At 51.3% G+C, this 19,914-nt stretch overlaps 8 protein-coding genes across 8 annotated transcripts; 4 read left to right on the top strand and 4 right to left on the bottom strand.

Moving 5' to 3' along the window:
• Nucleotides 1-247: 247 nt before the first annotated feature.
• J4E82_007355 (uncharacterized protein) lies at nt 248-1,177 on the top strand (the record flags this gene model as incomplete). Its single annotated transcript, XM_051733601.1, has 2 exons — nt 248-587; nt 651-1,177. 2 exons carry the CDS (start codon nt 248-250, stop codon nt 1,175-1,177), a joined length of 867 nt encoding a protein of 288 aa, XP_051586648.1.
• Nucleotides 1,178-2,041: 864 nt separating this feature from the next.
• Nucleotides 2,042-3,756, top strand: J4E82_007354 (uncharacterized protein; the record flags this gene model as incomplete). The annotated part of the gene is made up of 2 exons (XM_051733600.1): nt 2,042-2,341; nt 2,452-3,756. 2 exons carry the CDS (start codon nt 2,042-2,044, stop codon nt 3,754-3,756), a joined length of 1,605 nt encoding a protein of 534 aa, XP_051586647.1.
• A 952-nt stretch (nt 3,757-4,708) lies between these two features.
• J4E82_007353 (uncharacterized protein) lies at nt 4,709-5,569 on the bottom strand (the record flags this gene model as incomplete). Its single annotated transcript, XM_051733599.1, has 1 exon — nt 4,709-5,569. The coding sequence occupies one exon, from the start codon at nt 5,567-5,569 to the stop codon at nt 4,709-4,711; it is 861 nt and encodes a 286-aa protein (XP_051586646.1).
• Nucleotides 5,570-7,327: 1,758 nt separating this feature from the next.
• On the bottom strand, nt 7,328-8,216 carry J4E82_007352 (uncharacterized protein; the record flags this gene model as incomplete). The annotated part of the gene is made up of 2 exons (XM_051733598.1): nt 7,328-7,402; nt 7,449-8,216. The coding sequence occupies 2 exons, from the start codon at nt 8,214-8,216 to the stop codon at nt 7,328-7,330; spliced, it is 843 nt and encodes a 280-aa protein (XP_051586645.1).
• Nucleotides 8,217-8,508: 292 nt separating this feature from the next.
• Nucleotides 8,509-9,545, top strand: J4E82_007351 (uncharacterized protein; the record flags this gene model as incomplete). The annotated part of the gene is made up of 2 exons (XM_051733597.1): nt 8,509-8,522; nt 8,582-9,545. The coding sequence occupies 2 exons, from the start codon at nt 8,509-8,511 to the stop codon at nt 9,543-9,545; spliced, it is 978 nt and encodes a 325-aa protein (XP_051586644.1).
• Nucleotides 9,546-9,720: 175 nt separating this feature from the next.
• Nucleotides 9,721-13,047, bottom strand: J4E82_007350 (uncharacterized protein; the record flags this gene model as incomplete). The annotated part of the gene is made up of 4 exons (XM_051733596.1): nt 9,721-12,557; nt 12,711-12,773; nt 12,821-12,910; nt 12,966-13,047. The coding sequence occupies 4 exons, from the start codon at nt 13,045-13,047 to the stop codon at nt 9,721-9,723; spliced, it is 3,072 nt and encodes a 1,023-aa protein (XP_051586643.1).
• Nucleotides 13,048-13,390: 343 nt separating this feature from the next.
• MTD1 (NAD-dependent 5,10-methylenetetrahydrafolate dehydrogenase) lies at nt 13,391-14,522 on the top strand (the record flags this gene model as incomplete). Its single annotated transcript, XM_051733595.1, has 3 exons — nt 13,391-13,575; nt 13,667-14,387; nt 14,436-14,522. The coding sequence occupies 3 exons, from the start codon at nt 13,391-13,393 to the stop codon at nt 14,520-14,522; spliced, it is 993 nt and encodes a 330-aa protein (XP_051586642.1).
• Nucleotides 14,523-14,901: 379 nt separating this feature from the next.
• Nucleotides 14,902-19,595, bottom strand: J4E82_007348 (uncharacterized protein; the record flags this gene model as incomplete). Its single annotated transcript, XM_051733594.1, has 3 exons — nt 14,902-16,203; nt 16,263-18,944; nt 18,990-19,595. The coding sequence occupies 3 exons, from the start codon at nt 19,593-19,595 to the stop codon at nt 14,902-14,904; spliced, it is 4,590 nt and encodes a 1,529-aa protein (XP_051586641.1).
• Between the last annotated feature and the right edge of the window lie 319 nt (nt 19,596-19,914).

Below are 19,914 nucleotides of genomic sequence, written 5' to 3'. Positions count from 1 at the left end.
TGAAGCTGCTCTGGACAGCGCCTTGGTGCTTGTCACTTGGACTTGCATTTGATTCCTCGGACTTGACCTGATTATGCACAAGCCCGCACGCTCGGTCACTTCTGCGCAAAAGTTTCTACGGCAGACGTCACTCTTTCCCAAAAGACCGGTTGGACCCTGTTCACATAAAGCTGCCACTTGCAGGCCAACTACTTCACGTTGCTTCCTTTCCTCTATACCACGTCAATTTCACACTTCTACAGCAAAGATGGTACCACCGATCGCACAAAACCGAACACTGTTGTCCAACCATCCGGACAAAGTCCGCATGCTTGTTCTCGAGACAGATGAGACACATCCTGACACTCAAAAAGAGACTGGCTCCTTTGGAGTCGTTCTAGGTGAACTTCTCAAAAAAGCTGGAGATGAGCACAAACCTAGTCTCGGTATCGAGACCGCAATGCAATACGTGGTCGAGCCAGAAGGTGGTGCGATACCGAAGCTAGAGGAGATTGGTGACGACGTACACGCCATCCTCATAACAGGAAGTTGCTGGGACGCACACGGTGACGACCCTTGGATTCTCAAGCTCATTGAATTCATCAAAGGTGTGTATCTGCATGTGTGGTTGGAAGGTACTCAGCAATGGCTAATGGCTAATGGCATGACAGACGTCTGGACACATCGCCCCGACATCCGTTTCACAGGGATATGTTTCGGACACCAAATTCTTTGCAGAACTCTTGGTGCTACCGTCAAACCACAGAAGGACGGTGAATGGGAGTTGTCCCATCAGCCCATCCAGCTCTCCGACATTGGCCGCCATCTTTTCAACCTTCCCGAAACAGAGACCAAGATCCACCTTCACCAGATGCATCTTGATCACGTCGTTAATCCTCCTTCCACCGAGACCACCGATTTGATACCACAGGACACCAAGGTTCACGTTTGGGGTACCAGCGACCACACTGGCGTTCAGGGTGTATATATCCACAAGAGATTGTTCACCACGCAAGGTCACATGGAGTTTGATGAGGCTCTTGTTAAGAGGCAACTTGAGATGAGGGTTGAGAGTGGGAGCGTGAGCAAGCAGGATGCAGACGAGGCTGCCGAGAGAGCGGATTGGATGCATGATGGTCTTCTTGTCGCAAAAGCAGTGTTGAGGTTCTTCCATGGCGACGATGACATCTACACATAGGGACCATACCCAATGGAGGCTCCACAGGGCTTCCGCTACGATGTTACGAGAAAGAGCATATTATCGGCGTTCAACAAGTTGGATACTCACGAAGTTTACGAATAGCGTGAGTGGTATGTACAAAACATTATAGGCATATGTTCAGTATCGAGGTCTGGCTTTGCGTAATCATGGTGACTTGTGCCATATCAATTTTGGAGCGTTAAGCAGCACTACTCGCGTCACAGAGCGCATCGCTCTCAAAACAACAACCCACGTTTATATACAAGGTTTTGCTATGAAAGCTTGTCTCAACATCAGTCCATGTCGATCCTGTTAGAGTCGGTTGAACATTACGCGGGCGATGGCCCTCGGCATTAACACTCCCGATCGCGCGCCGGAAGTCGCTTTCCGACATCTTATCCCCGGAATACGCGCCCCGACACCAACCCGCCTGCCTCTTTCAAGACCTGTGCAAGTGCGTCATCGCTCCACAGAGGCGCGCAGTAAGCACAGAGATATAGCAACAACAGAGATAGCACATCTGCCCGTACAGGGTCTGTCTCAATCAATACTTCCACCCTGCATAACAATCGGTCAACATCGGCCAGCTGCTCCCTGGCTTGCACACAGTACTTCGCTCACACGCGTTCAAACCCTCGAATTAACGAGGCTGGAGATTCAACGGGGCACGGCATCCTTTCCACGTCCCGGCATTAGCGTCATGTTCGATAGGCGACCAGGTGGATTAAGGGTGGGCAGACCCCCATGACCAGTCGATAGCTCTTCCAGTTTCGCATCTTCCAGACCTAAACATTAATTCTACGTCTCGATACACTATTCAACGTTATCCTGCCCATATGCTGAGGTCAAAATAGCTTCGCTATGGCTACGACGAAAAACATAACGAGCGGCAATAACGTGGACGCTACTAGCGAGAAAGAGACATGTCAGGACATGGACGTCGAGAAAGATGGACCGCGAGCCAACCTGGAACGTCAGCCTTCTGAACCCCCCTACTCTGTCTTTAGCAAAGGCATGAAGGCATGGATCATCCTACTTGTTTCGATCTCCGCTCTAATATCGCCGTTTGGCGCGTCTATGTTCCTTCCAGCACTCAATGTGCTTTCCAATGTGTTGAACATTACACCTACACAGGTCAACATCTCAATCACGACATACATGGTACGTCTGGACAGTTAATCTCAGTATGAAATGGACAGGACACTCCGCAGCTCAGGCTTCGCTGACGTTGTGGCGTCCACCGATATCGGTAATGCAACTAACTGTCCTAGATCGCCCAAGCTATAGCTCCTGCTTTCCTCGGAACTCTATCGGACAACAGTGGACGGAGATTGACTTTCATCATATGCTTCGTGATCTACAGCATCGGCAACATCGGCCTCGCACTTCAAACGAACTACATTGCACTTCTCATTCTGCGTATGGTACAAGCCGTGGGAGGCACAGCTGCTATTGCATTGACAATGGCGGTTGTTGCGGATATCTCTACATCGGCTGAGCGAGGAACTTACATGGGTTATGCACAAGCTGGTGTATTGATGGGCCCTGCTTTCGGTCCGACAATAGGTGGGCTGCTGGCACAATATTTGGGCTGGCGATCTATCTTCTGGTTTCTGGCCATCTTCTCTGGAGTACTGCTCATAATATTCGTATTCTTTTTCCCTGAGACTTGCCGAAAAGTCGTTGGCAATGGCTCTATACCTCCTCAGGGCGTCAACCGCTCCGTCATTAGCTGCATACAAGCGCGTAAGCTCGCTAAGCTGTCGCCCAACGAGAGCACAACCAAACCAGAAAAGACGAAAGTCGCCTGGCCAAATCCGCTTGCAACGTTCCGCATCTTAGCTGAAAAGGAGTCGGGAATCATCCTACTCTACAATGGCCTCTTCTTCACTGGTCAAATGGTTACGATCTCTGCCATCCCAGAACTGTTCTACGCTGCGTATGGCCTTGATGAATTGCATATCGGTCTTTGCTACATCTCGAATGGTGTAGCTTCTCTGATTGCCTCACTCACTCTGGGTCAAGTTGTTGATTGGAACTTCAGACGCTATGCTAAAGCTGTTGGTATGACTATATCCAAAGGCAAACAGCAAGACCTCACCAACTTTCCCATCGAGCGCGTTCGTCTACAGATTCTGATTCCATGCCACATCATTGGTATGATCGGAGTGCTTATCTTCGGCTGGACACTCAAATATCGAACACACATCGTTGGCCCGGAAGTTGCCCTATTCATCATGGGCTTTGGTGTGACTGGTGCATTTAATATCACCAATGGTTTGCTCCTCGATCTCCATCGTGATAAACCCGCAGCTGCGACAGCAGCGGTCAACTTTGCCAGGTGTATGATGAGTGCTGGTGGCTCGGCGGCAATTATCCCGATGTGCCATGCTATGAACCCGGGATGGGCGTTTACGTTCATAGCGCTGGTGATGGCTGTATTGCTTGGGGTCGTCATTTGGATCATGAAATATGGAATGAAGTGGAGACAAGAGTTAGCAGAAAAGACAAGGCTGAAGAGAGAAGAGAAGGAGAAAAAGGCAGATCAAGAGAAGGTTACAATAAGGCATCACTAATCTATTTTATTAAGCTTTTCATGAATACATCGTTGAATTACATCATTTGGTGTAAACATGGACCTCTCAGGAGGTCCTCGTCCATGAGCACGCAGATCATGTTACTGAGCGTAAAACACAACACCCCAAGTCAGTGCAACAAGAAGCATGCGACTTCAAGCGCCAAGCGGCATGTGTATCGTCACTCGAAGAATGCCGAGATTTGATCACTTGAATGAAAATATTTGGACTCCACTGTCCAATCAGTCAAGAGGTAACTACACAAACGCGCAAGAGATACAAGTCTCAGAGGCAGCTCACCATAGAGCTACATGTCCTCGATAGTCTGACTACAAAGACCAAAAGAGTCTATGATGATGACTGCAATGTCCTCTCTACATCTGATGACGACCAGAACTTCGATTAAGACATTATGCCGAGTGGAGGGCACTCGAACCAGCCTCCAGGTCTCAACGTGGCAGAAAGCTCACGCAGGGCCTGGCAATGGCCGTAACGATGAGCCTCTACTCCCTTAAGATAATCTGACAAGAAACTGTTGCGTTCAGTGTAACGTTATTAGCCACATCAAGCACCTGTGCTTACTCACGAATCAAGACAAAGCGTGAGAGAAATAGGTAGGATCAGGGCGTGCGTGCTCGAAGCTAACCGAGCTGATTGGCGTTCTGTACTTGGGTTGGCTTCCCTCGTAAGCAGATGCGAGGTGTGGTGCTTGTGGCAAGACGCACCATACTAGATCTCGCACCAGGAAGCAATATAGTCGGACGCCGAGTAACAAGTGAGAAGCTTTGGTACATTGTCAAAATATTGTTATTGGTGATCTTCACATATCTACCGCCCACAATCCTTGCGTATACATAGGCCATACGGAAGAAATGGTTGTTCAAAGATCGCGTTTGGTGGCATCGACTGAGCGTAGTAACAGCGATGCCCCAGAAGTGGCCATCTCGTGAATTCAAACAGTCCTCAAAACCTTCACCCCAGTCATCTCAGCCATGTCGTATATCGCGTCAACCACTCGGTCCACGTCCATACTCTTGAGTGGTATCCGGTGCGCGCCCTCCCATTCAACCAATGTTACCGTGCAGTCCTCGCAATATTCGTGTAACAGTTTTCGATGGAGATGTAGTCCCGGGTCTGCCATGCCATGGACATGGAGCGTTGGTTTGTGCAGCGTGGCTTCCTCGTCCACCTCTTTACAGAACTGGAAACCTTCAGAGATGTTACCCGCACTCACAAGTGCGTCGCTCTTCATCAGCTCGGGGTTTAGATTGCTCAAGGGCGCCCGACCGGCTAGTAATATTCCGAATCTCCACCTTATGCCTGGAATTCCTGTCAGACCAGTAGCAATCTTTGTTCCTTCTTTGCGGGCTTGGGTTTCTCTGGCTTGCTGTTCGAGCAGTAGGCTTGCGGATAGCTTCGCCCCCTGACTGAAACCCATCAAGCCTACCCACTCGCCTGTGCCGCCTTCCCGGTCATCGTCTTCCATTGCTGTTCGCATCGCATATCCAATTTCTTCTATACAAGTATCTTCATCGATTTCAGGGTGTTCAGGAAGCCATCGTAGCCAGCGCCGAAAAGGTGCGTAGTCACTGTATACGCCAATGATGTCTGAGTGGGGATCGCAGAAGAAGGGGCCGTCAGCCCATACGAGGCGAAAGGAGTGTTGAAGATGGCGTATGAGGGATCGGGATTGCGCTTTGAAGATAGCGGCATTGACGCCGCCGCCGTGTAGGCAGAGAATTCGAGGGAGAGTCCTTGTATCGGGCTTCGTCGGAGGAATCTTTGAGACTGGTTGTGAGTAGGTTGAAGGCATGTTGTGGCTTATCTGTCGCCTTTCACTCTGGAAATGGCCGCGACCAATAGATTGTGTGCTGTGAGTGATGGCCTCAGAAAGTGATGGATCGGGTTCAACACTGTAAATTGGTGTACAACAGACGTGGTTGCAAGCAGATCATACTGAGACAGGCTGACTCCTAAAATAAAACCGTGTCTGCGGCATACCATCGACGTGCCGTGATTAGTCTCGGAGTCCGAAGCGTGGTTGAAGGCGTACTACCGCTGACCCTGCATATAACTATGGTGCCAGGTATGAGACACCCATGGTGTGCAGCGCTGTCCAAAGCCTGTAAATGCCCAGACTAGAGCCTCCTATAAGTCTTGACGATCTACGATGGAAAAAGAGTGTTGCGGTGAAGGTTTAATTCGAGGCAGCGAGGGGCGGGGAACCGCGTCGGCACAGGAACGCGCTAATCTGTGTCATCATCGAATACGCGCTCAATCCTCCATGTCAGCCCAACAATCACACTACTTTGGCATCTACGCAAGGTTAAACAACAATAACAATAACAATAACACAATGGGAATGGCTTCGTCGAACATGCAGCCAGACGCTAAGGGTATTACAAGGGGCACAGTTCATGATATCCCATATCTCGTAGAACATGATTGGCCTTCCACGCATAATCACACATAGGCTACGGCCATCATTTGTTCTTTGAGCTAAAACATGGAAGCAAAAAGTCTCCATTAGGCTCAACGACGATGTAATCCGGTCCATCCATGTACCAATTCGAAGTGAACATTTCCAGTGCCATAACACAGATTTCATTGACGATATCTCCCACGGAAAGTCGGTTGTGGGTTTATGATATTCTAAACTTTTCTGTGAGGTAAACACGCCTAAACCGCATAGGAAGCAGAAGCGATATACATAGCAGCAGCATGTACAAGCATATAGCACATGAACATGCCTCTAAGATATATCGCAAGCGACATATCGAAACAGTGGCGGAGCCAATCCTTGACTTGAGATTTGCGCGCAGACGGGAGAGATTTCGTTAATAGGTTTCTTCAATCTGCTTCGGAGTTGCTATCATCTGAACATGTGGCTCTTGTGTTGAGAAGCAGTGCTCATGGTTTTCTCCATGTATATCCGAGCTTCAATTTTGACTTTGCAGGAAGGTAATGTAAATTTCAGAAACGTCTTGAACATTCATCGAATAGGGGAGCATTACACGCCCCTGTTGACCGAGCACGAGGAGTCTTCAACCGTAGATACTCTTGGTGTTCTGAAAGACCCGAAACCCCGTGCTCCACCCGATTATGGTCTTTGAGAAGCGAAGACGCAGCGTCATGAATAAAGTGTCTTCCCCTTCCAAGCTTCTCCCATTCTCCTTACTTCTATCCGTAATATAAGTCGAAGAGATGTCCAGGACTGATCGCTTCAACATGAACAAAGCGACTTGGATAACGTGAGCAAGAAAATTGGTATTGGAGAAGACTACAAACCAAATATACCCTCCACGCCAGCGCTACGGTACCATGCTCCAAGTGCTACATTTCCACGGGAGTCTATATGCATGCCTTGGATCATGGTCTGGAACCTACAATCAAGCCCGCCCAAGACACCCGTTCACCCAGACGCGTTATTCATACGAGACTTTTGCTGTCATAATCGTCGTAATTTGGCGATGCCGGTCCAATATCTCTTTACCAAGCTCTGAACTCTCCATTCTCTTCTCCCGTTCCTCGGAATCTGATTATCATGGCATACTTGGGCTCGTGAAGCCACCTAGGCTGCTGGCTTGGGAGCATTGGCGGCGTGCTGCGAGAGGAAGCCGGGGTCGTTTTCGAATTCTTCCCTGACCTGCGAATTGTTAGTGTGTGTAAATGCTCGAGGGTGGTGTACTTACAATATCCAAACCGCCTACTAGCTCACCATCTGCCCAGAGTTGTGGGAAGGTCGGCCAGTCGGCAAACTCCTTAAGTCCTTGTCGCACCTCGTCGTCGGCCAGGATGTTGAAGAAACCGTACCTAATGCCCTTTTCACGTAGGATTGCCACTGTCTGCCGGCTGAAGCCACACTGGGGCGAACTCGGTGTACCCTTCATGAACAACATGACTGGTGCTGCCTTGACGAGTTCGCTTAGTCTTTGGTGCAACTCGTCCTTGTTTGTCTGCTGCTCGCCTTCCCGGTGCTCACTCGCGCTGTATTCGGGTGCGGTCTTGGGGTCCTGTGCGCCAGGCGCGTAGCCAGCGAGGCTCTTTCCCGTGCTGTCGCCGTTCTCCTGTGGTCGTGTGACGGTTTGCGCGGGTGGTAGACTGGACGACTGGCCGCTACCGGCACCAGCGTACTTCTCAACTGCTGCTCGTACTTTGGATGCATCTGAGCCTGAAACTGTCTCGAGGGTCTTGTCATCCTTCTGCAGAACGATGTATGGGACGGCAGTGACATCGTACTGCTCAGAGACCTCAGGCAGGTCTTCGGCGTTGAGCGACAGGAATTTTATGGGCGCGTCGGCGGGGTATGTGCTGGCGAGCGTCTTCAGGATGACTCCCATCTGCTCGCATGGCTTCGCCCATGGTGCGTGGAAGTAGATGATGGCGAGAGTGGAGGGCGCAAGCGCGGAGATGGTCGACTGGAAGGCCGACTCATCCGTCATCTCCTGCATGGTAGCCATTGTGTCGATAGTCTATGTCGGGATATGGAGGGCGGTTGGATGCGTGAGGTGGATGTGGATGTGGAGGCTCGCTGGTGTTCTCGAATGAGTGTATGATCTGATTAATATTTAGTCGCCGCCCAAGGGAAACAGCCTGTGAAATCACGTCAGAGGGCCGAATTGCGGAATCACCCCGCCGTTGCCGCTTTGTTATCAGATCGGCCAATAGTCTCCCCGGCGCCGCAGAGCCCCGGACTTTTTTTGTTAGCCAAGATTTCGGCATCAGGAAACCACCCAGATTAACAACGACAAAATGATCAAGGCAGTGTACGTCAAAGACAGCTGCGGCTCCTCCACGCCAAGGCGATTCTAACATGATTCTCCAGGAAACCAAAGAATGCTCGCGCCAAGCGCGCAATGGCAAAGCGCGAACCGCAACAGAACGAGAACCCCAAGACCACGCTCTTCGTCTCTGGCCAGAAGACTTCTCAGATCCTCAAGCTCGCCGTCGCCGATATCTGCACCATCAAGCGACCCTTTATCGAGCGTTTCACCAAGAAGAACGACATCCACCCCTTCGATGATGCTTCTTCGCTCGAGTTCTTCTCCCAGAAGAACGACACCTCGCTCCTCGTCCTGTCTCTACACTCGAAGAAGCGACCGCACTGCTTGACGTTGGCACGAACATTTTCATACAAGATGTTGGATATGCTAGAGTTGTACATCAACGCAGAGACCTTCCGCACGCTTCAGCAATTCAAGAACAAGAAGCCGTCAATCGGCCTGAAGCCACTAATCAGCTTCCACGGCACCGTCTTCGAAGACCCCAACCAGACAAAGTACACCCTAGCAAAGAGCTTGTTTATCGACCTGTTCAAGGGCCAGGATGCGACCGAAGTCGACGTCGAAGGCCTCCAGTACCTCATCTCCATCTCCGCCGAAGAACCCACCGACGCGCTCCCCAACCCGCAAATAAAACTCCGCTTCTACCTCCTCCGCACCAAGCGCTCAGGCCAAAAGCTGCCGCGCATCGAAGTCGAGGAAATGGGCCCGCGCATGGACTTTGCGCTCGGCCGCGAGATGTTCCCTGATCCGGATATGCTGAAGGAATCGCTCAAGAAGCCCAAGGGTGCTGAGCCGCGGACCAAGAAGAACATTGACACTGACATCATGGGTGACAAGACGGGTAAGATCCATGTTGGCAAGCAAGACTTTGCCAATCTGCAGACTAGGAAGATGAAGGGTCTTAAGCGAGGAAGGAACGAGGACGAGGACGAGGAAGTTGGTGTTGAGGATACGGCAAGTGAAGGCGACGATGAGGAGAAGACGCCCAAAAAGGTTAGGGTATGAAATGTAACAAGGCACAAGATGTAATTGCATGGGTGGCGTTAAAGGCACTTCCGGCGTTCAAATGTTGGGCGAGACTATACCATTCTGCACGTTTGTAGCAAGTCATAGGCGTCTCAAAAGTCGAGTTGTTCAGAGCAACGCTCATAGTCTATACGTCTCCTGCTGTGTCTACCGTCTATTCATCATCGGGTTCGTCAGCTAGTAACCACTTCGCCCGACACTTTACCGCTGCACTCCTGACCTCTCTCTTCCCATCATCTAACGCAGCAATAAGTCTCCTCACAACCTCCCTCCTATATCCTAGTATCCTCTCCTCCTTGAACTTCTCTGCTACCAGATGCAAACACTTCAACGCCGCCACCCTGACTGCTGGCGGTGGTGGTGTAGCCTTGTTCTCCTTGCTGATAGTAGCATTAGCAAGAAGTCGAGAGATCAGCGCACCGGCATGTTCCTCGAGAACTTCAGGCTTCTCAACAAGTGTAGAGGTAAGCGTGCCAATCGCGGCTTCTTTAACACTGTCAGCGCCCTTGAGATCAAGCGATTGTAGAAGGAGGGTAACGAGTTGCCCAACTTCTTCGACTACTATGTCAAAAGGCATCCATCTTAGCGCACCACTAAGTGCGATGAGGTAATTGGGTTTGGTCTGCGGATCTGATTCTCGGAACGCTTTCGTGATACTTGGCACCAGTAAAGCAAAGCTTTTGTGTTTGTGCAGGCCAAGGATTTGGCAGTGGTTCTCCTTGGTGAGAAGGTCGTCGGGCTGCAGAAGAGTTGTGAAACCTTGAGCAACTGTAATCCCATACTTCGGATGTGATAGTAGTGACAAGAGCGTTGGGTATAACGTGTTCAGCGCAGGGCTGCTCCGTAGTACTATGCCTTTAAGACAAGCGAAGATGATGCGTATCCGTGGTGGATCAAGCTTCTCTGGGCTAAAGAGATCGAGCTCGGCGACAAGGGGGTCCATACTTGTCTTGAGTGCTGCAGAAGTGTAGTACTTGTTGATGACCAGCGACATTTGACGAAGGGAGGCTGATCGGATAGGTAGAGATAGGGAAGGTTGCTGGACGTAGTTTGCAAGAGAAGAGACTAGTAGTTGTAGTTCGCATGGCAAGATTGCATCCTTGCGAAGGGAGGCGAGGAGGTGAGTAGAGACGATCATGGTCTTATTCGCTTCGGTACCAGCATTGAGGTTGAAAGGCGGGAGCTCAGTTTGTGGCTTTTCCCGGAATAGGGTGTACAGCTCAGTAGCAACAGTGTTCTGCTGATGTATAGGCAAGTACCTGATGATCAAGTTGCAAATACGACCGACAAGATCCAGTGTTGTCTCATCATCGAAGGCTACCGGGTGTGATTCGTCAGAAGTTGATGCGCGCTGGAGAAGTGGTAGTGCGATGTCCCTGTAGTAGGTTGAACTGTCTGAACCCTGCGACAACTTGTTCTCACCCTTCTTAAGTGCATACAACATCGCAGAGAGGAGTGCGACGATGTATGTAGAAGAAGCGCCTTGTTGGACTGCTGCGCTGAATTTATTCTTCAGTCGCAGTACAACTGTGTCGAAAACTTGCTCTTCACCTGCTAGCTTGGCAAAAGCTTCGAGCACGGTCGAGTAATTGTTTGATCCATTTGCATCCGTATCTGGAAGCTGCGCAAGGAAAGCCGGGAATGCTCTCTCGACGACAACCTGTGGCTTCTGGTGAGCAATCTCGACGATGCCATTGATAGCTGCTTCTTTTATCTCATCCTTGCCGTACGACTCTTCGTGGATGACGATGGAATGCAAAAGCTGGATGACGCGACCGATGTCTTCATCGCTTAACAATCCTCGCGCTTTCGATAGCTGGATGAGCCCATCAAGACAGACGAGTCGGAAAGACACCTCCTTGACGGGGGCTGTCTCCAGACCATTCAGCATTACTTCCAGGGCTTGGTCTCGGAACTGAACGAGCGCGTTGTTGCCAACTTCTGCTCCGCCAGGACCCATCTTCTTCCAGTCCCCATACACGTCGATGTTGGCCTTCACGAGTTGAACAAGAACTTCTAGTAATCCTCGGCGCTTTGCCATAGTGTCGGCTGTCTGGAAAAGTAAGAAGAGATTCGGGAGTACTCCGGCTAGTAGAATTCTAGTAACTTCTGGGGAAACGTTGGCAATGCTCTGAAGAAACCTTGCGGAAGCCTGCGATTGTTTCGTGGGTGCATCTTCTAGGTGCTCGTTGCACTCCTTGATGATTGGTTTGAGATATGCGTTGAGTGATCCTGGAGTACCGAGTGAAAGTGTCCTTGCAATCGCAGCTAGACCTGCAAGTGCTTCTTTCGCTAGATCCTCTTCTTGTACATTTAAGACTTCGAACTTCAGCGCATCCCACAGTGTAACTGCGTATAACGATACTGTCCGCGGCCCGTACTCGGTCACTGAGGCAGTAATGGTCGACAGAACATCACGCTTGGTGTTCATGGACGTGGAATCGAGCTTATCTAGGAGCGCAGGGAACGCGTATGGCGCAAAGTCGGCTGTAGACGAAATGCAATCTCGTAAGCGATCCTTGAGATCTTGCGCGGTGATACCGTATGGGTCGTCGGGAGGCGGTCTGAAGGTAATCGGGAAGTAATTAAAGACTGCGTCGAATAGGTCCTGAGCATCTCCGCCAATATTCCACTCGGTCATTGGCACCCTCAGTATCGAAAACACGACCATGAGGTTCCGAGGGTCTTTCTCTCCGTCAAAATATGCTATAAAGCGTCCCAAAAAGTCCGGCGTCGCATCGTGGTGGGCTCGTAGGACTTCGCGATATTTTGCCATAAGTGTATCGATCAAGCGCAATACTGGGTAGCGTTCGCTCTGCTGCTTGTATTGGCGCAACGGATGTGTATTGTTCAGGAGGGCATCAATGATGTCGACTACCCGCTGGTCGTCCCACTTCCCTAGCTCCTCCAGGGCCGATAGTGCCTTTGCACATGATCCAAGGCCTTCGTTGTCTTCGGTTCGGGAAAGGATAAAATCGCAGAGTAGGTTTCCTGAACTTCGTGTTAGCCCAGCCCTTCCGCACTGCAGTATAGTCTCATGCTAAGAACGCCACGCCCGTTTGATGCTTCGGTTCGACTCGAAGCGTGTGGTAGACTGATACATAAGGCGAGGTAGTATGGGTGAAGTGATCGTGGTAGACGTACGCTGTTGAAGGGAGAGGACCTTCTGCGGAACCGATGCCAGTACCTCTGCGAGATACGACATTGCTGCGTCAGATTAGCATAGACCGTACTGTAATTCTAGATGTACGTACTCTTTGATCGTGTGGCCCCATCCTCACTATTTAAAAACTCTCCAAGGTCAGTGACCAGGCTTATAAGCTTCAACTCGCCATTCTTCAGTCCTGTCTGCTATCAGTCCTCATCCCACGTAATGCCCCGCCGGAGCCTCGTACATACGCGTCGCGCTCCGTTGAGCAGTGGTCGTCGCCTCTTTCTTGTTTCTGTCGAAGTCGAGCAGATATTGCTGGATATCTGACATCTTCTCGTCGCGTCCGGGGTATCGTAATGTGTTGTTGGGTACCTCGAAAGCACGCGATTCAGAAAGTTGCAGACTCCCGGCAATGACGTTACGGAGTTGCGGTGCTGCTGATTGGCCGGTATCGGATGGTGGGGCGGGTCGCGCAAAAAAAGTGATGGGAAGTGTTCGGCAGTGAAGAAAAGAGCGTTTAATTGCGCCAATGTAAGAAGCTTGACTGGTCTTCGTGGTCCCGTGCAGTGAAATAAAATCGGACTTTGAAAACTCATCTCTTGATCTACTTGCACTGACGACTATCACCCGCTGAGTCCCCAGACGTATCCCCAAACAGCAAAGTTACCCCGCCATGGCCGACGATAAACCCAACTGCAAAGTTATCCTCGCGAACAACATCGCCAAGGGCCTTCTGGACGAAGTTCGCGATGGTCTGAACAAGATTCAACGCAAACCGCTCCTTGTCGGCTTTCTCTCCAGCGCTGATCCTGCGGCGAGAGTATACGCAGAATGGACGGGCAAAACTTGTGTCGAAAAGTGAGCGCGTCCATTGATCAAAACTCACTTCTTCCATCGATATGCCTTTGGTTGCAAGCTGGGTGAAGGCTGCCTACTAACGCTGTCATAGTGGCTTCGCATTTGACCTCCGCGAAGTCGATCGCGAACTTCTTGAGGACCGCCTCATCGAAGCGAACAATGATCCTGCCGTTGACGGCATAATCGTTTACTATCCCATCTTCGGCAACCGTCAGGACCAGTATCTCCAGCAGATTGTCTCTATCGACAAGGATGTTGAGGGACTATCGCACCGTTACATTTTCAACATGTACCAGAATATTCGCTTCCTCGACCCTGCCAACACGAAAAAGAGTATCTTGCCGTGTACCCCATTGGCCGTGATCAAGATCCTCGAGTATCTGAGGATTTACAACACTATCCTCCCGTACGGTAACAGGCTTCACGGACGCACTATTACCGTCATCAACAGAAGTGAGGTCGTAGGCAGGCCGTTGGCCGCACTACTGGCAAACGACGGTGCCCACGTATACAGCGTGGATATTAGTGACGTGCAAGAGTTCACGCGAGGCGTTGGTCTAAGGAAGCGAAGGCACGAGGTGGTGGAGAAGCCTGGCTGGACTCTCAATGACTGCCTCCCACTTAGCGATGTAGTCATCAGCGGTGTACCTGGAGACAAGTACAAAGTCCCGCTGGAGTTGATGAGGGACGGAGCTGCATGCATCAACTTCTCCAGTGAGAGGAACTTTACACCAGAGGTCAAAGAAAAGGCCTCGATCTACGTTCCTGCCATTGGCAAGGTCACCATTGCAGTGCTCTTGAGAAACTTGTTGGTATGTAATCATACTAAGAACCGCAGAGCTATACTAACCGTGTCACAGCGCCTCACTCAAAACAAAATCGATGCTGCCGCTCAGGGAGTGGAAGAGAAGTCTTCAGTGGAACCAGTCATTCAATCGACTGCATAGACATGCCTGGTCCATTTCTTTTGTCCTGTTTTCATGTTGATACCCTATAGAAGGCACATATGCCAAAATAAAAGCTGTTCGTCATGTCATTCTTCTTCCTTTTGTAGCTGTACATGCTCAATATCATACAATACGAAAAGGTATTGGCTTTCGCCTAGTGAGACTATTTCGTAGAAGCAAAGCCATCGTATTAAATTCGGGAAAGAAATTACTACAAGAACGTCATTATTTGATAGTGTAGACTACCAAACCAAATGAGATAGCATTAGCCGACTAGACCCTACAACACCCAGCCATGCAAAGCTAGATGAAGGATAGCAGAGGCACAGACAAGACCAGGGAATCGTTACAATCTCAAACGCCACGCTAACATGGGAAATTAAGACGCCTCTGGTGGCATAGGCACTGGCACACTCTCCACTTTAATCTCCGGTGGTGGCGGCTCGTATGCATCGTTGTCCACTTCCGGCACCGCTCGCCTAGGCATCGGTCTCTCCCTTTCTTCATAGTACATATACTCTTCAGGGCGACTATTGTATCTCTGTGGTGGAGGTCTCTCGTATTGTACTGGTACGTATCCATATGGATCATGTTCGTATCGATGAGGTTGATGTGGCATATACGGGGCGCGATACCTAGTGTCACCGCGTACACGAATGACTTCGTAGTCGTGGATGGGATGCCCGTACTCATCAACATAAACTGGTTGTGGCCCACGAGGTTCGTCGTAACGATATCGTGGTGGTGAGTACGCATGAGGATGCAGACGATCTTGCACAGATACGTAGCCCCTTGGGTGACGGCGAGCAGGCGGATAGAAGCCATCGTCCTGTACAGATTGATCAACACTGTGCTCTCTAGAATACGCAGGCTCGTAGTCAGGTTCGGCATTCGGTTGCGGTGTTTCTTGTTGATCGATACGGCGCCGTTGTTCTTCATATCTCCTACTCTGCGAACGACTCATGCTAGATCCGCGGCCGTAGGGGTCTTCGCGTGCGACGCTCATGTATCGATGATATCGAGACGGTCCTCGATTGTCATTGGGTCGATCCCTTCGGCGTTGAGGCCCAGACCTTCGTGGTGGGCCGCTCGGTCCAGGCATGGGCATCCGGTACCCATTAGATTGATAATCATCATATCGAGAATTGTTAGAGACAGTGGATGGAGCACGAGGGTGTGGTGGTGCAAGTGGGCGCACAGGTGCCGTCGCTTCAGCCGGTACAGAAGTATCAGGAGGTGGGGGCGTGTAACGGGGTCCGTCTCCATTCTCCTGGGCTGGTATTGCAGCCTCCGGTTCTGGTTGTGTTTGCGACGGAGGTGGCTGTGGAGGCTCATTCTCCGCTAAGAATCGATCCGCTGCAGATTGTCCTTGAGGTGGACTTGCGTCTCTCGACTGGCGCTCATTCATGAACCGATATTCGGACCGATGATCGTCTTCTTCGTAGTATCGAACCGGGCGGGGATACGCACTGTATTCCCGACTGCCGTGACTCCCTTCCCGCGGATGCGCATAGACCACATCTTCGGGAGGTCCATAGAATCGCTCTTGCTCGCGGAAAGCTGTCCGGCGACCAGAATAGTCGTCATACGCAGGACCCGCATGGATGATCCTAGGACTAGGCGCGTACTCCACGTATTCCCGCGGACGATGATAGCCATCATCAAGATGATCCCTGGACACCTGACGGAGAAGCATGTTAGTCCCATTGAAAGCCCTGTGGAGTACTGTATATCACCTACATAGTATCTAGGCTCATCATAATGGTGTTGCCTGCGCTCAACGGGCGGGCTTTGTCGGTAAGAACGTTTCCTATTTGTGGAGCCGGATGCCTCATTCGATTCACCGGCAAGGGTTGGTCGAACAGGCTCGTAACCAGCCTCCAATGGTTTGGGTGGCAGTGACAAGTTTACTTCTGCAGCATTCATGACAGAGCTTGGGCGTGCTATAGTTTCACCAGGAACATCGACTGCACCAGGCGTTTTGTCCGTATCCTTTGGTCCTGATGAGGCCGGGGACGCAAGGCCATGACTATCAATCACGCCGATCTTGGGCAACGGCATGGGAAACAGGCTGGGAAAGACAGTTGCTATCATTAGTAGCTTCTCGTCGTCCATGCCTGGAGCGTGTATGAGTCCAGAAATGAAACGTTCGCTGGGCAGCTCGATCATGTCCTCTTTCCAATCCAGAGGGGCAACAGGAATTCCATGGCCAGGCATATGTTGCTGATATGGCAGGTGTTGACTCCTGAAGTGGGATAGCAGACCCAGAACAGTGTATGTTGTTCTTTCTTCCGACTTCGAGTAGAAAGAACTTCCCAAGTGATGTGAAGAGCCAGTCTGACAAGCTTTGCACGAGAGCCCTGGCGCGTTCTTCAAAGCCTTTGGCATCTCATGATTAGACATAGCATCAATGAAGTGATTCAGGTTCGGTTCATGGTTGAACTCTACATGAAACTTGGAGATGACGCGATGTAGCAACACATAGATCCTAAGGCTGTTCGGCATATCTTTGATCCCAGAGGTGCGCTTCCAGATGTCCTGTGTCATCTCGATGACCGTACTTACTTGCTTGTCAAACGAGCTAGTACTTTGGCCAGTATCTTCTGTACCGCTGGGTGCGATCTCAGGAACTCCTTGACCGGGTGGTGGCATGTTGGGTGGTGGTGGTGGAGGAGGAGCAGCTATGGCATTGTTGATCATTGCAGGAGAGGTCAAATATGGGTTCTGGGCCGTGTGAGCACCATAACCCGGAGGTCCCATGGCTTGGTGCGCGTACATATCCACGGGAGTCGCATATGGCTGGGGGTACTCGTATCCGGGCATTGTACCAGAAGGAACCTGTGGTGGAGCGAATGGTCCATTGTACTGACCTCCGTAGTTGTAAGGTCCAGGGCTCGCCTGTGGATGATGAGTAGGCATGTGAGGTGTCGATGTGCCTGCACGTGAGTATCCGCCATAGAAGCCACCAAACCCGTTCGTGCTAGAAGAAGGGTGGTGAGCATGGTGAGGTTGTTTCACAGACAGAGGATCTGGATGGAACGGGGTTTCCTCTGGCCACTCGGCTTCTCTCCACGCCACGACTACGTTTCCTGAACTGAACGCAGCAGTGTGCTTTGCTCCGTAGTGCTGCGTGACGCCCTCGAAACCATAGAATTTGTTGTTGTGTTCGCACCCACTGCCACGGCACAGGAAGATGTCTTTACGGAACTGTTCTGTTAGAGGCTTGATCTTATTATCGTACACCCACTTCATGTTATCCAGGACGAGTTTAGGCCTAGCATTTATATTGTCAGTAGAAGGCCGCGTATGTTGCCCAGATTGAGCGGGTTCCTGTTCCGCTTCCTCAGCGTAGTATGTGCGTCGCACGTAAGCAAGAAGGTCAGCCGCAAACTTTGGGCTATTATCGTAGGTTACGGCATTGCCATGGTCCCAGTCTTGGTTGATGAAATCGTCGGCAATAGCATCGAGCCTGTCGCGGATGGGACGTTGCGATTCCTCCCATTCCCGGTCCATGACTTCTCTGGCCTCCTTGGAGTTTGCGTCCGGGTGGCGGCGGTCCACTGGTTTTGTGGGAAATGAAGCAGCCCGAGCCACGTGGTCGGCTTCTGCTTGTTGGGCAGCAGGAAGTTGAGCGATCAAGCGGGGCTGAAGCACACTCCATGCATAATCGTTCATTGGCTGTGAGATCTGGATAGCAGCTTTGAACGAGTCCATGTGGCGCAGAATGTTTGGAGCAATAGGAGGATCCATTTGCTGACACCGTCGTTCTATGTCGGTCTTCCGAGTCGCCTTGGCCTCGTTTGCATCGTGGAGATTTCGCTGGCCAGAGGGAGTGAAAGCCTGTGGTGGGACAGTGGGCGGTCGGGCTTGCGCATGCTGAGACGATGGTGCTACACCTGTTAGGTTGGGAACTGGAGGGGTGTTGTTGAAGTATCGAGAAGCATCGCCATGTCTGGCAGCAAATGAGACAGCAGAGGTATACTTACTCGCTGGAACCGGGGCATGAATTATGGGAGAAGGAGTTCGGCGAGGGGGTGACTTGGATAATTCTCTGTGTGACGTGGCAGCGTGTGAGGGAGCTGCAGATGCTGCGCGCTTCGCATCCTTGTGCTCTTCCATCCATTGATTCTTGACCTCCCAGCGCTCCCAGTTCTCGGCTACCTTCATGCGTTCTTTCCCGCGAGCATCGAGACCTTTAGACCACTCCTCAGCTGCTGTAGGGCCACGACCGATGGCTTCATTCATCTCCTGCGTGATTTCCTCAACATGCTTCTTGTAGTAGAACTTGGCAATGTCCACGTTGGCTGGCGTGGTCACAGATTGCAGTGCATATGCAGCAACGTAATGCTGGTCGTTTGTGAGTAGCGCGAAGGGGAGGGCGGGTCGTAAGGCGGAAGAAGCCGAAAAGAGAAGGCTCGCGTCCTAGATATGTCAGTTGCGACCGTCTGGTAGGAAGGCGCAACTTACCGTCTGGCATTGTTGTAGCAGGCACGGCCCACACGCTCTGATAGCGAAGGGCCAGATGACTCTCACGCCTGCTTTGCCAGGTCCTTTTTGCCATACGCGCTCGCCTGGAGTATGAGAATCAAGCTTGTTACAGAACTGGCATCTCTTGGACCAAGCCAGCTGCCACATCTGCAGCTCAGTGAAGCCTGGGAGTGGCTTCGGAGGCTTGGTACACATGGCATTGCGGGCAGAGGCCCACAACGACTCAGACTTTAGGAGATGCAGACGGCCAGGATGCGACTTTGAAGTCGACACGCTGCGCACGTCTGTGAGATAGGATAGGAAAGATCGATTGACCTGGATCAATCGACCGAGATCTGCAAGCGAACAAAAAGAGAAAACATGCTGCCACAACTCAGGTGGTAGCCTTGCGCAACGTCTCAAGTCGCCCGAGGTGCAAGGAGAAAAGACGCTGAGCTTGCGCTTCTTTTCATGCTCAACAGGCGCATCTTCTGCTTTGCGCTTCGCGAGAGGCGCGTCGCTCTGCGCATCCGTCGCATGGGGTGGATTTGCATTAGAGCTGTAGAAGTCGACCGACGACGCTACGCTCGATTCCCGGTCCTCCATGGCGACGCAGCCGTGCTGGTGCAAAGTTCACAAAAGACTCATTGTCGGGCGCGAGCAGGCTAGGGACATGGAGACATACGACGATGACAGACGACCGACGACGGCGACAGATGCGTTGTATCAGCGCGCGTCGGGACGGAGACTCGAAAAGGCGGTGCGATGGGTGTGTTGTCGATGCTAGTGTTGTCGTGGCAGAGTGGAGGTGAAAGAAGGCTAGAATGCAGCTGCTATGGAGCACTTGAGTCTAGGCGGCGGTTTGAAGGATGCAGGATATGCTGCTTTGCATGCAGCGTTGTCAGGCGGTGCGGAGGAGCTATGT

Source organism: Alternaria postmessia, assembly GCF_024291825.1.
Source record: "Alternaria postmessia strain BMP 2775 chromosome Unknown scaffold_49, whole genome shotgun sequence".
Lineage (NCBI taxonomy): Eukaryota > Fungi > Ascomycota > Dothideomycetes > Pleosporales > Pleosporaceae > Alternaria > Alternaria postmessia.
This window is presented reverse-complemented; position numbering and strand designations above follow the sequence as displayed.